Below are 14,944 nucleotides of genomic sequence, written 5' to 3'. Positions count from 1 at the left end.
AAGTACCCTAAGGCATTGTTGTTAAGAGTTGTAAATTGATCCAGTCGTTCTAGAGAGCAATTTGGAAGTATGCCTTTGACTTAGCAATACCACTACTAGGTCTGCATCCCAAAAAGATTTTTAAAAAAAGGAAAAGGAATTATATGTATAAAAATATTTATAGCAGCTTTTTTTTTGTAGTGGGCAATGAATTGGAACTTTAGGAACGCCCATCAATTGGGGAATGGTTATAAGTTGTGGTATATGCTTGTGATGGAATGCTATTATGCTATAAGAAATGATGAGCAGTATGGTTTCAGAAAAACCTGGAAAGACTTACATGAACTGATGCAAAGTGAAGTTTGTAAGCAGTAACAGCAACATGCTATGATGATCAACTGTGAATGGCTTAACTATTCTTATCATTACAATGATCCAAGACAGTTCTGAAGAACTTATCATGAAAAATGTTATCCATCTCCAAAGACAGAACTGATAGAATCTGAATGCAGATTGAAGTATATTTTATGGCTTTATTTTTCTTGTTTCTTTCCCTTTTTTTGCAACATGGCTAATATGAAAATGTGTTTTTTCATGATTTCACATATATAATTGATATCACATTTCTTGCTTCACAGTGGGTGGGAGACAGGTGGGAAGGAGGAATATAATTCAGAACTAAAAAAAATTGAAATGAATGTTATAAATGAAGAACAAATTTAAAAGAAAAAATATTAAAGTTCCTTGGTCTTTGAAACTTGCCATATCACACTGTTTGTTCTTCTATTCCGTTTCATCTTGTTGATTCAGCGCCAACAATTTATCCTATCAAGACTTTTTTTTTCCCATCCTGAAAGGTATCCAATGTGTTAGCTACCCCAGCTAGATGATCACAGCCAGGATCACCACTCGGTACCCTCCTGATCCCCACTCTCCCCAGAAACATAAGCTTAGTTAAGCACAGATCTACACATGTGATACATACAGTAGTTACAACCACCCAAGCAGATACTCCCTCATTGAGATAGTTACACATATTCTGCCCACATGCACAGTGATATACAGGGAAGTATAAAAATAGATACATACACATGCAAATGTATACAGACATAGAGATACAGTTACATTATATGCTAAGATACAATTTCACATGCAGCAGACATCCACAGATACCAGTTACACACAGATTGTTGGCCTGAGCTCCCCAGCACTCAACGTTGTTGCAGCCACAACCCCCAAGTTGTATACACAAACATACAAAGCTCCCCAGAGGAGCAGTCATATAAAGATATAATTCCTCATTCATTCAACAAACTCTGAAGGAGGAGGGCTCTGTTAGTGTGGAACTAGTCAAACCTGAGCTTTGAGGTTTTACTCAATTTGATTCATTAGATCACAAAACTTATAGCTGAAAAGGCCCATCTGATTCAGTCCCTTCATTTTGTAACAGGGGAAACTGAGGTCCAGAGAGGTGAAGGGATTTCCCTAGGACACATTGGAGTGTTATTAAATAGGTCTGGAGTCAAAAGATCTAGGTTCAGATTCTGATTCTGCCACATTTATTATTTGCATTACTTTGTTCCCGAAAATATTTATTTAACCTTTCCAGGCCTCAGTCTCCTCATCTGTAAAATAAGGGGTCAGACTAGATCATGTCAGAGGTCCTTTTCACTTACAGGATTATAATCCCAGAGGTGAGATTATAGGCCACGTCACCTGGTTCCAATTCCAGGCTTCTTTCTTCTAAACCAATCTGTCATTCAATTCAAGAAATATTTATTATGTAACTACTAAGGGCAAGGCACTGTGCTGGAGAGAAAACAAAAGAAAATTACATAATCCTTGCTCTTACAGACCTTGTATCCTAAAGTGGGGGAAGGTGGAGGAAATGATATTAACACAGATAATTGTGATACAAGACAGAGAATGTGTGATGAGGCAAAAGAGAGATCCCAAGTTCTTTAGCGAAGAAACAAGACCTGAGGACATAGAATGCACTTTCAGCTGTGGTTGGAGGAGTATAGAAGGTTCTATAGAGAAGGCAGTAAGGGGGTCTTGAAGAAAAAAGAGATTTCAAAAAGTGGAGATATTTGTTAGGGTTGAGGCAGAGGAGACCATTCTGGGTACAGGGATAACATGAACAAAGGTACAGAGACAGAAGAAGGGGAAAAACAGTGGGAAGCAAAGTAGTCTAATTTGTTTAGACTAGTCTGAGATAAAGTTTAAAGTTAGATGGGAATCAGGTTGGGGGAACAGGGCTGGTTGAATACCAACAAGGCCTTAGGCAAAAGAAAAGTAACTGTGAAATTACAAGAACTACTGCTTTTCTCAGCACTTGTTTACATTGTTGAGCACCTCTCCTTCCCGACACTTCCTTATCTCTTAACTTACATCACATCACATTGCTTTCTTCTGGTTCTTCTCATACCCTTCTGGCCATTCTTTCTCTGCCCCCATTGCTGGATCATAATCATTTTCCCAACCACTAAATGAGAGCACTTCCAGAGTTCTGGATGAATGCTGTCCTCTCTCCACAGTCTTTCCCCTGGTGCTTTATTTAACTCCCATGCCTTTGATGGTTTATCTAGATGATGTCCAAATATGTATGTGACCTATGACACAGAGACACTCTTTCACAAAGAACTCTAGATCTGGAATCCAGCAGAGCCAGAATTAATCTTGAGGGCAGCCAAGATTTCCCATCATCCCATGGCTCATTATTTCCTCACTCTTTAGTGGAATTCTAGGGAAAATAGGTATGGTTCTTGTGTAGGGTCTCCCCCAAAAGATCTACAAGTCCCTAACAGATATAAAGTGAAGTGAGCAGACCCAGGAGAACAAGTTCTACAACAACAATAATGTAAAGACGAATGACTTTGAAAGACTTAGGAATTCTGATCAACACAATGACCAACCCCAATTCCAAAAGACTTGTAATGAAACATTCTACTCCCTTCTAGATACAAGCATATTTTCTTTTCTTTTTTCTTCACTTCTTTCCTTTCTTTTTTTCTTCCTTCTTTTTTTCTCTTCCTTAATTTCTTGTTCTCTCCTTTTTTTTTAACCTGGCTAATATGGGAATATATCTTGCCTGACTATACATATTTGTAATGAATTTTGCTTTACTTGCCTTTTCAATGGGTGTGGGAGGGGAATAGAGGAGAGATAGAATAGGAAACTGAAAACAAAACTAAGCAAACATAATCTATCCATGGACCCCAGATTAAGGACCTTTGTTTTAATTAAAATGAAGGTTTTTGAAAATTAAGATCAATTGGACATCAGTAGGAAGGACAAATTAGATACAAAAAAGACCAATTAAGACATTATTACCATAGTCTGTACGACAGATGATGAGGGGTTTGTTTGACCTGGAGTCATAGCAATAGTAGTATTTTTGTTGTTCAGTCATGGCCAACTCTCCATGACCCCATCTGGAGTTTTCTTGGCAAAGATATTGGAGTGGTTTTCTCATTTACTTCTCTAGCTCATTTTACAGATGAGGAAACTGAGGCAAATAGGATTTGCCCAAGGTAACAAAGTTAGTAAGTGCCTGAGTCTAGCCTGGTACTCTATCTACTGTACCACCTACCTGCCATAGTGGTAGTAGTAGTAGTAGTAGTAGTAGTAGCAACAGCAGCAACAATAGTAGCAACAACTACAGAATTAGAAACTTGACAACTAATTAGATGGGGGTAACAAGGGAGAGGGAAGTCAGACTAGACACTAAGGTTCCAAAGTAGATTAACTAGGAAGGTTATATTAATATGTAATTGAATTGAATTAATATTATATTAATAATTGTTGAGTCAGGTTGATGATAGTGCCATTAACTAATGTAGTCAGTCAACAAGCAATGGAGGTACAACAGAAAGCAGGACATTTCAGGGAAGGGGCAGGTTTGGGGAAAAAGGCAATCATTTCATTTTTGTACGTGTAAGCCAGCTGTCCAAGACCTCCTAGTATAAAATGAGATTGTTTACATTCCCATAAATCAGTAGATGTGCATGGGCGTATATTTCCCAGACTCCTAAGGTTTCCATTTCCTTTACCCTTGGAGAAACTTCAGTCCAGAGAAAGGCAGAAGAAGCCACCTCTTCTCTTCATGTTCTACTTTTTCCAGATGGCTGTAACAGAGGCAGGTCAAACATCAGAAAGGGGAAGCCGAGCAAGATCTGAGATTGTTCTGTGAGACTGGACATGGACCTAAAGCAGAGTTACCTGAGGCAGTACAGATAGAGTAAACCAAGAGTCAGCATGCCAGTGCAGGCCAGACCACATCAGGTTGAGTTTTCTGCTGGTTGAGTCACACCTAATAGCATGGCCATCACAGTGAGGTTGGGCAAAACTCCAATTCAAAGTTTCCTTCTCCCCTTTTCCCACAGAGTATTTGCTGAGGAATTATGCCCCATTAGTGTTAAAACCTACCCAATACTTTTCCTTTCCATTCCCAAATCTCAGTCTGTCAGGGGGGAGGGAAACTAACCCAAACTTGGGGGTGGGGAGGGACAGAGAGAGAGACAAAGAGAAAAACAGAGAGAGAAGAGAGAAGATATTGTAAACACATTAATTTTGTTTGTGCAAAATCTTTTACGTACTTATACAACCAAAAGTCATTCCCCAACAGATAAATGATGAAAGGATATAAACAAATTTCTCAAAAGAAGACTGCAAGCTATTAACAATTATATGAAACAATGTTTCAAATGACTAATAATAAGAGAAGTATAAATCAAAGCAGCCTCAAAGTTTCACCTCATACTTAGCAAAATGGCAAAGATGGCATAAGATGAGAATAGTCGATACTAGAGGAATTGTTGGAAGACAGGCACATTAGTACATTGTTGGTGGAGCTGTGAAGTGGTTCAATCATTTTGGAAACCAATTTGGAACTATGCAAATAAAGTGACTAATAATAACAAATGAAGTGACCTTTTGACCCAGAGCTTCTGTAATTAGGCTTATTTCCCAAGGAGGTCATTAATAAATAGGTTTTATAGGTTTATTGTTATTTTAATGAATTAACAAATATTTTAAAAGTTAACATTTTTAATTTCTATTATGGTAGATATTAATAGGGGACAGCTAGGTGGCACTTGGTCTTGAAACAGGAAGACTCATCTTTCTGACTTCACATCTGGCCTCAGACTAGCTGTGTGACCCTGGGCAAGTCATTTAACCCTGTTTGCCTCAGTTTCCTCATCTGTAAAATGAGCTGGAGAAAGAAATAGCAAACTACTCTAGTATCTTTGCCAAGTAAATCCCAAATGGTTTCATGAAGAGTGAGACACAACTGAAGCAACTGGACAACAAATATTAACAGATATAATTCACATAAACAAAAACTCTTTCAAGGATCCTCAATGATTTTTAAGAGTGTAAAAGATTTCACAGACCAAAAAGTCTGAGAATTGCTGGACTAGATCCTACTGCTAGACTTTAATCCAACCTAGAGTCAACTGGTCCCTGAAGGTCAGCAGAAAGAGACTACAAGTGGTTAGGGATTGAGCAGGCTATGCAGCATTGGTCATAGAGCCATCTGGTGGTCAAACAATGTATCATCTTTCACCTCCCTCCGCCTATCTTTTTTTTTAAACTCTTAAGTAATTGTTCACATGACAGTTTGATGTTCTCTGTAATAGCAGAAATCAGAGGAATATGAATTCACTAATTGGTGTATTTTTAGCACTACCACCATGCCACACTCTGCCATAAATATGCTAAGTTTGAGGTCAGTAAAACATTCATTAAAAAAAAAATCTAGCAGGAAGTGTGACATGCAGATCTGGAGCCTAGGGAGAGACGTATCATTGGGAATCATCCACACAGAGGTGATCATTGAAGCAGAAAAATAGATGAGAACATCATGAGCAGTGAACACAGAACCTTTAAGGACATTAAGATGCAAAGGACTAGAGGGCAGGTGTCTCATTGGGGAAAGGCTGACCAAATTGTGGTATTTGTTTGTAATGGAATATCACTGTCCCACAAAAAATGATGAAACAGACAATTTTAGAGAAACTGGGGAGAATTTTACGAACTGAGGTAGAACAAAGGAGCAGAAGTGAAATTTCTGCGCTGACAACATTGTAGAGAGAAACAATGAAAGACCTCAGAATTCTGATCAACCCAATGATAAACCATGAGTCCGGAAGTATGAAGATGAAGCATGCCTCTCATCATCTGACAAAGAGGCATGCATTTCCAGATATGGCTAACAGTGGGAATTTGTTCTGTTGGACTATTTAGTTATTATATACAGCTTTTCCGGTTCATGTGTTGTTGTTGTTTTAATGTGGTTAATGGCAGGTTCGGGGAGTGGGAGGAAATGATTACTAAATTAAATAGTACTTACCTAAAAAATAAAAATAATAAACTATTTTTTAAAAAATAAAAGAACTAGAAGAGGAACCAGTGATGAAGGTGCCAGAAAGGTGGAAGGAGAGTCAGGAGTGCTTAGTGTCAGAGAAGACAAGGGAAATTAGAATTCCAAAAGCCACAGTCAATTGTCAAGTGTGGAAGACAGTTACTTAGTGACCCCATGGAACTGGTGAGCAATGGCGCGATCCAAGGTTAGAGGTTAGCAGGCCCAGAGAAGCATCAGAAAGAAGGATGTGCTGTCCCGGGGAAAGTCAGGCCTCAGAAATACACACATATCACACATATCTTCTCAAGCACATAAGCGCACACTTTCCCGAGCACACAATCAAGGCTCACACACGCTTTCACAAACAAATACACACAGGGAGACCTCCTTAGGAACCTGCTTTCAACCCCCAACTCTGCCTCTAACTCTGTGTGGGACCTTTGGCAATAGCTTCCATTTTCTAGACCTCAGTCTTCCCATCTGTAAAACTGGACTAGGGACATTCTAATTCCCTTCCGGTCAACCGCTAACCAGTTCCTTTCCAGAACTGTTGTGGGGGGGGGGGAAAGAGGTTGAAGTGGAAGGCGGGGGTTATGGAGTGGAGAACTTCCCATTGGCCGTGACTGTCTGAGCTGGCCCAATCAGCGAAGTGATAATTGCAGCCTCTCACCACGCCCCTTACTGGCCCCGGAATGGGACGTGCTGACGCTAACTGGCCCGGGCGAGCGTTGGTGTCATCCCAGCAGACCCCCTGGGTTCTGGCTGCGTCCCCGACCTGAGTCCTGGACCAGACTGGGTGAGCAGCCGAAACCAGACCACCAATGGCTGCAGCACTGTTCTGGAACCTGAGCTGCTGGATTGAGTGTACACACACCCCGAACCTCCCACCCTTTCCCAGACCAGACACAAACCTCCCACCTTCAGGAAGCATACTGTCCCACCGACCCCCAGGCTCCGGCCTGAGGACTAGCCCACCCCCCAACACCCAACTTCAAACCCCCTGCTTTAGGTCTAGCTTTCTCCTGTGGCCTCACACCTCCAACTCCAGATCCCTTTCGTGCTCCTAGATCTAGCCCATTCCTGCTGGCCTGGAAAGTACACTAATCAAGTCAGGAAACCCACATTCCAGTAGAAGCTATGTATTGCCTGCAGGATCATCGGCAAGCCGCTTCTCAGGGGGCCTTAGTTTTCTCTCCTGTAAATGAGAGCATAGTACTAGATGAGTTGGAGCATTCCTTCTCCCTTATAATCCGATAGTCTTCTGGCCCTTACCCTAGACATTATGCCAACACATATTAGCTCCCAGGTGCAGGCCTCCAGAACACCCAAGTTGCCCCTTGGTCCTCTCCAACTGTGTGAACATTTGGCTAAAGCTCTGAAACCTTGGGAAGGATGATCCTCAGAAATATCAGGTGCACCTTCCCTTCCCTACCACCCCCTGTCCTTTTTCTCCCTTCTCTGGGCTGACAGAAATAATCACTCTTCCACCTGAGATTACAGGTTCTTGGCAAAAGTGCCACCCCCTTGATTCCCCCCACAGTAGCTTCCCAGTTCACTCCCAGTATCTGTCCTCTAAGTGTCACTTCCAGTGTCTCCTTCTTCAGCTTTCTCACCCCCTCCCTTCAGCATTCCCCAGGGTCTTGTACTCTCCATACACATTATCCCCACATGGGCCTGTGTTCTGGGTGCCTCAGGGCTGAACCAGCCTTCCCTCTCTCCCTCCCTTCTCCCTGTCTCCACCCAACTGGACACAAAGCCCTCCCCCCTCTGTTCTGTGCCTGTCCCTGCCTGCCTGGAGCATCTGAGCTTACTCCATCGGTATCCACGGCAGGTGACACAGTCCCTTCACACCAACCCACTTGCCCCACAAGGAGAATAGGGTAAGGAAGAGTGGTATCTTTCCAGCATTCCTTCTCTTCACCCAACTCACAAGAAGGCCATTGGGTAACTTGCCCTCATCCTGGAAGCCAAGCAGGTACCCTTTTGCATTGGTTCTAAGGGAGCAGGTAGGATCTCAGATTCCTTTCATTGTCTCTTATCCAGCCAGTGTGACTGAAGTCAGCCATGCACAACAACTGCCGGGTTTTGGCCAAGCGTGGAGTCTGGCCTGATGACCCACACACAAACCAGGTGACTGCTCAAAAGGCCAGTCCACATACCCAGAGCTACAACAAGAGACTGCTCCTGGTGGACCTGATCTGCATCCTTCTAGGTAAGTCTGTTGGGCCACAGCTGGAGTTCAAGGTCAGGGTCACAGGCACAGGCCAAGGATAGGTGGGGGTCTTTCCTTTGGGGGAGGGACTAGAATGCAGCATGAACAACTTTATGCAAGGTTCCCAAGACCTGGGGAGCTCAGAGTGAAGCTTGATTGCCCCTGTTTCTCCCTCTGGCCCTTTAACCCCTCCAAGGCTGCATGTAGCACCTGACACACTTGGGTAGACCTACGTGCATCCAACGGTGAGCAAGAAGAGTACCTCTGAGCTGGCCCACTTCTACCCCCAGGCCTTACCCCAGCTCAGGCTTAGTGTGGCATAGTGGAGAGAAGATCAGATTTGGAGTCAGAGGAATATCTGCTCTGCTATGTATTAGGGCATGGTCTTACAGAAGGCAGTTTTTCAGTTTACAAAGTGAGTGGATTGGACTAAATGATTTCTAAGGGTTCTAAATGGTTCTAAATCCTGTGGTCTCATTAAGGATTCCTTGTCTCAGTGCTTTCCCCCATTCTCACTAGACAGGCATGCCACCTTCCTTGGGAGGGGGGCAGAACAATCCAGTGGCCTGTCTAAAATGAAACTCCATGCCCGCAATCCCACATCTAAGTTGGCAAGGATTTCACCAGGGGGAAGAAACTGGGTTTAGTCACCTTAATGTCCAATTCAAGTTTTCCACCAGCGCCTGACACAAATATTTCTCAGCTGGTGACCCTCTCAGGGAGGTCAATATATGTTAGAAACAGGGAACTCTAGGACAGCCTGAGACCCCTCCCCGCACCTGTCTCAAGAAAATCCCTTGCCCTATTACTGAGCAGCTCGCTTCCACAAGGAGAGAACCAGGTGCCCACACCTCTGCTTGCATGCTTTCAGCCCTAGACTTCCTCCCAGGACCAGGGTGGGGTGGGGAGGGCACAGGCCAGGCTCCCCTCCCATTCTACTTTCCGAGAGCAGAAACCCAGCCAGAGAGGTAACCACATTTTCAGTCCTCATCACTTCTGGCCAGCGTCTGAGTCACCAAGATCCCTTTCCCTAAGGTTTTCCCTCATTCCACATCATAAGCAAGGAGAACCTGGGATCTGTCTTTTCAGGAAGGTCATGAAAGGGTTGAATGCTTGGATCTCTTTCATGTCTCTCCCTGCCCTGAATGTTTGCAACTCCAGGCCTTCATCCTGCATGATGGTTTGGGGAATCACTGAGAATATTATCCTGTTCATAGTCTCCATCCCCTTCTTCGTGTGTGAGGCAAATATTGTGGAGCCGATCCATGTTGGCTTCTTCTGCAATGACAATAGCATCCACTACCCACTAAAAGTTCAGTCCATTGACAGCATCATCCTCATCTGCACCGGCCTCTTCATCTCCATCGCTTCTGTAAGTGGGGAAGGGAAAAGGGGCATTCCTGGGGCTAAGGCGTTTCCCTTCTCTTGGTCTTGGTTTCATCATTTCTAAAATGTGGAGGTTAAACAAGATTATTGCTGAAGTGCCTTCCAGCTCTGAAATTCTATGCATATCCATGTACCCAGTCCCAGCAAAAGAAATATATAGCATGGAGTCCCACCTTCCCTCTCCTCAGAGTGCTATCACACTGATGAGTCTGGAGTCAAAAGCTGTCCTCCAGTCCTTGCTAACTCTGCCATCTCAGGCAAGCCATCCAATCTCTCTGAGCCTCAGCTTCCCCATCTGTAAAACAGGGAAGAAAATAGCATATCCCACTTTAAGGTTTAGAGAGCATTCCCTTCTCAATCCCATGGGGTTAAAGCAGGTCGTAGTGGTATCGACACCTCAGGGCTGTTGTCAGGATGAAATGAGATGATGTACAGAAAAAGCTTAGAGAGTATTACATAAAAGCCAGCAATTATTATTCTCTTTCTTTAACGAGCGGAAGTGCCAACATTTTGGACTCAGTCCAGAAAGACCTGAGTTTGAATCCTGCTTCAGACCCTTAGTAGCTATGTGACCTTGGGGAACCATTCCATGCTTCAGTTTCCTCATCAATAAAACATGCAGGATAATAATAACACCTCCCAGAGCTGTGAGGATCAACTGGGATACCTAAAACTCTTTGCACACCTTAAAATGCTATAAAAATGCTTCTTATTATTATTCAGAACATCTACCTTTTTCTGGCAACATGAGAGATCCTACTCTTTTTTTTTTTTCAGTGAATAGCAGAAGTCTTCTATTTTCTTGGTCAATGAGCAAAATTCTGTATTTTTCCAGAGATCAAAAATTCTACCTTGGGGAAGAGGCTTGTAAGAGAAAATCTGGTCTTCACTCCATTGCAATGGAGCAGGATGGCAGTCTTTTGCCCTTCCCCCAAATGGAACAAGAGAGCCATCATACACATAAATGATGCTGGAGGGGGAAGTGTATAATTAAATTAACCCCTTAATTGCAACTCCTCCTACTTCCAACCTTGATTCAAGAGAACCCAAACTAGGTGTCCAAGATAGAGGTGGGAGACTTGCAAAATTATCAGAAAACTGGGGAGGACATTGGGTCTTCTGGGGCAAAGTGGGTAATGGGTTCAAATGCTGCCACAGATCACCCTGGGAGAGATACAGTGGTTACGCTGCCAGCAGGTGACCTCGCCAGTACTGTTGAGCAGCACCTACATGACTGTGATCTACAGGGAGCTGAGTGCCTTCCTCTTTGGATTCGCTATGAATCAGTCCCTTACCAGTATTGCCAAGATTTTCACAGGCCATCTCCGCCCCAACTTCCTGGCTGTGTGTCGCCCTGCCCTGGCCCACCTGAAATGCACCCATGGCTACATCACCCACTATAACTGCACTGGGGCTTCAGCTGAAGTATCTCAGGCCCGGTAAGGAGAACTGCTACCTGGCAAGGGAAAGAGGGCAGGGGAGTCTGTAAGAGGTAATCAGTCACATGGGGCACCAGGTTATAATGGAAAAGGTGCTAGACTGGGAGTCAGGAGACTTGGATTCAAGTCCCAAAGTTAGTACTCACTTCATTATCTGACTTAAGCAGGGCATTGCCCCTTTCCAGTTCTGCCCTTCGATGTTCTGTGTTCTAAGGTGTTCCATTCTTTAATGGCTGTCTTCTTGTTCTGATCACAGGATCACAGGTGTTCTATGGGTCTGTGATTTGTTTGGGGGAGGGAGGTTGTTTGGGGGTGCCCATTGCCAAGGTTACTGCAGAAAGCCCTGCAGTCTGGCATCCTTCAGGTCATGCAGCCATTGAAGGGGCAGCTTCTCCATTAGTTGCCCCTCTTGCCCATCACTGCAGGAAATCATTCTTTTCTGACCATGCTGCCTTCTCTGCATACTGTGTGATCTATCTGATGGTGAGTATCTGTGAAAGCAAGGATGGGAGGAGGCTGTGGGTCTGCACAGAATCCAAAGATGACTCCATTGTGCTCCCAGAGAGGGGCTGTGGAGCCGGGCACAGCATGGCACAACCCAAACAGAACTGGCATTTGTCACTCAGGCAGCCTTTGTCTGAAAAGCCAAGCAAGCCATGCTGCCAGGTCATGTGAGAATAACATGGCAGGCAAACAGCCAGAATCAAACCCTCTGGGGGGACATCTCATTGTCCCCCTACCTTCAGCTCTACCTGCAGGCTCGCCTTGTTTGGGAGCGGTCCAAATGGCTCAGGCTCATGCTCCAAACCCTCCTTCTGCCCTTACCATTGCTGGTGGGTTACTTGAAAATTCAAGATAATTGGCAGCATCCTTTGGATGTATTCACTGGCTTCCTACAGGGGCTGATCACGGCCATCTGGGTGGTAGGTCCCATCACCAGGGAGATGGGGGACACCAGGGTGCCCAGAGTATTAGCATGGGGATTCTAGTATAGGAAAAAGTATGACTTGAGTGGGACTTAGGACCTTGATGTGTGACCTTGGGCAAACTGCTTCTCCTTTCTGGGCCTCAATTTTCCCCATTGTGGAACAGAGATTGTGGAGTAGGTTGATGAGTGGGAAAGCACTCTGGAGTGATGAGGGTAGGTAGACATCAGGAGAGAAGGCAAGGACTTTTCCCCACCAACAGCTCTGGGAGGGAGGGAGGGAGCTGGGATCCCAGATGCCAGAGGTAAGGCTGGGAGAGAGAACAAGCTGCCTTGGTACACCCTCCCACAGGCTTTCTTTATCTCGGATATGTTTCTTTCCAAGAAGAGCTTGCCTCCAGTCTCTTCCTCCTGCTCTGAAAGCCAGGATTTGGGTGAACAGACTAGCTGCTAATCTTGGTGTCCCTCCAACCCTCAGCAGCCCACCAGCCATGGGAAGCTTGGTGTTCTCCCACCAGGGCCACGAAACGCACCCTATCGCTCCCTCTCTTCTTTCCTCCCTCCTCAAGCACATTAAATATTGCTCGAAGATCATGGGTCAACAGGTCCAGATCCAACTCTTTAACAGAGGCCCCCCAACACAACCGGAAGATGCCAAGTGACCGGAAAGAATGAGACAGCAGGAAAGCCCACCTTCACCTGCGTGGACAATATTCAACTATCAAACTGTAAAAGAAGCTACCTGTTATGGTTGTGGAACAACACAGGAAGCACTAGCCTGCTTCAGGCTATTTTAACAGGAAGTCAGCCCTTCTCAGATGGGCTTAAAACAAGAAATCCCACACCAAACTGGAACCCTTTTCTCACCCTCTCTCCATGGTAAGGAAGGAGGTGTCCAAGAACTTAAGGATCATCATGCAGGAAGGACAGGGCATCCTCCCTCTCAGTCCTCAGCCTTGAGCCCTCCTGATGCCCATCCCCCAATAATGTGACATGTATACATTGCTTTAAAATAAATGGTTCAGTTAGTGCTTCAGGGCGAGACATTTCTGAGACACCTGGGAACCACAAATATCTCATGAGGGAGGGGGGCTGAATCTCCACATGTTTCCTGTCCCAAGGTGGGAAGCTGCAGGCTGGGGACAAGGAAGTCTAGGCTTTCATGTTAGCATTCCCACTAAGCACTGTGTGACATTAGTTAAGTCCGTTCCTCTCTCTGGATCTCAGATCTCTGGATCTCTCTGGATTTCTCTATATGTAAAATGGAGGAAGGCTGAACTAGATGATCTTTAATGATCCACTAAGCCATAAAAACACATTGGAACTGGGGGGTGAGGGGAGTTGTAGATAGAAGGCTGTGTTCTTGGCCCCTCTCCTGGCACAGTCTGTCTAAAAGTAAAGCAAATTTCCTGATCCCAGAGACGTAGGGTCACCCACATACCCTCCCCCACAGAGGACTGGGCTGGGGGAAAGAAAAAAAAAAACCTAGTATTAAGGCCCAGCTGGGGGAAGGAACCAATCAGGCCAGAACTTCCGGAGTAAAAGGGATTTGCAGTCTTTCCCTGGGGAAAGAGTATAGAGAGATGGGAAAGAAAGTAGATTATTGGCATGTGTGGGACTCCACATGGGAGCAAATAGCCTGGGAGAAATCACGTGTCACATGGTTGGTTCCCTCACTGCAATACTCTAAAGGCTTATTGTAGAAGCATGCAGCCCTGGACACTATGTCTGTGGGGCTCTCTGTGGAATGTGCAGGGCCCATCTCCACCCTAGGCCATGGAGCAGGAGAGCAGAGAGGGCCCAGCCTAGCGACTGTGTTGGAGAGTGGGGGAAAGGTTAGCAGTAATTCTAATACTGCTCCCCAAGTAGAGCTGGGGCCTCCAGCACTGGTGACTCTGGGCCTCTATAAAGCTTCGATCCCTGTAAATTCCAGCACTGTGGCACTGGCACACACACGCACACACACACGGAGCCCTTTTCCCCAAATCGATCTCTATGGTCTGACTCCCCAAACTCATATACACCCTCCCTCTCAAACTGACCCTCACCTGCAAACTGAAAGAGTGGGCGTGGACTAGACAGCTGTAAAGTACCTTTCGGCTTTAAATCCGCACCTTCCCAAGCTCTCTTCCCACCCCCATTACACACCCCAAATCAAACGACCCCAACCACCTTCGCCCAGGATCTCTGGTCCACGAGCCTCAGGAAAGAACAAATCCCGGGTGTCTGCCGTTTCCCCAGAAGGAGAAGGACGGGGTCTGGAAGTACAGGATTGAATGCGAGTCCCGCCCCTTGAGACCCAACTTGGGGTCCAGCGCAGAGGCGGGGGCTCCAAGGTCAAGTTCAGGGTTCGCAGCAGGGCCAGTCCCAGTCCCCAGGGCCGGGAAGGGGAGGAGGGGCCGGACTCTGGAGCGGTCACTCCTCCTCCCGCACAAGGGAAGGGAGGCAGTCGCAGTCGCAGTGCGCAGGGCGGCGCCCACACACGGACCCACGAAGAGTGGCATGTGGCCACGGCCACGGCCCCCGCCCCTGAGGTTGCAGGTGCAGCGAGATAAAATGCGCACGCGCCCTGGGAGAATTTTAGCTGGGCGGAACCGTGGGAGGGCAGTGAGTCGGCTCAGCAGGGAGGGAGGGGG

General features: G+C 45.5%; 1 protein-coding gene and 1 long non-coding RNA gene across 12 annotated transcripts; one reads left to right on the top strand and one right to left on the bottom strand.

Moving 5' to 3' along the window:
• The first annotated feature begins 7,053 nt into the window (after positions 1–7,053).
• LOC140499955 (phospholipid phosphatase 3-like) lies at positions 7,054–13,344 on the top strand. Of its 8 annotated transcripts, none has more exons than XM_072602018.1 (7): positions 7,054–7,142; positions 8,390–8,558; positions 9,776–9,930; positions 11,103–11,383; positions 11,809–11,866; positions 12,130–12,306; positions 12,661–13,344. In XM_072602018.1, the coding sequence occupies exons 2-7, from the start codon at positions 8,411–8,413 to the stop codon at positions 12,760–12,762; spliced, it is 921 nt and encodes a 306-aa protein (XP_072458119.1). In that variant the 5' UTR covers positions 7,054–7,142; positions 8,390–8,410; the 3' UTR covers positions 12,763–13,344. The 8 variants fall into 8 exon arrangements, with proteins under 8 accessions (XP_072458119.1, XP_072458120.1, XP_072458121.1 ...); XM_072602019.1 differs by having other exon boundaries at positions 7,122–7,210; XM_072602020.1 differs by lacking the exon at positions 7,054–7,142 and adding an exon at positions 8,124–8,226 and having other exon boundaries at positions 12,878–13,344.
• On the bottom strand, positions 8,905–14,913 carry LOC140499959 (uncharacterized). 4 transcript variants are annotated; one of them, XR_011965597.1, is made up of 4 exons: positions 14,481–14,904; positions 11,530–11,874; positions 10,118–10,239; positions 8,905–10,004 (listed from the first exon to the last, which is right to left on the bottom strand). It is a non-coding gene; the product is annotated as an uncharacterized lncRNA (long non-coding RNA). The 4 variants fall into 4 exon arrangements; XR_011965595.1 differs by having other exon boundaries at positions 10,118–11,874; positions 14,481–14,913; XR_011965598.1 differs by lacking the exon at positions 11,530–11,874 and having other exon boundaries at positions 14,481–14,898.
• Between the last annotated feature and the right edge of the window lie 31 nt (positions 14,914–14,944).

This window comes from Notamacropus eugenii, chromosome 4, assembly GCF_028372415.1.
Source record: "Notamacropus eugenii isolate mMacEug1 chromosome 4, mMacEug1.pri_v2, whole genome shotgun sequence".
Classification (NCBI taxonomy): domain Eukaryota; kingdom Metazoa; phylum Chordata; class Mammalia; order Diprotodontia; family Macropodidae; genus Notamacropus; species Notamacropus eugenii.
Note: the sequence above shows the minus strand (reverse complement) of the source record. Positions and strands in the feature narration are given on the sequence as shown.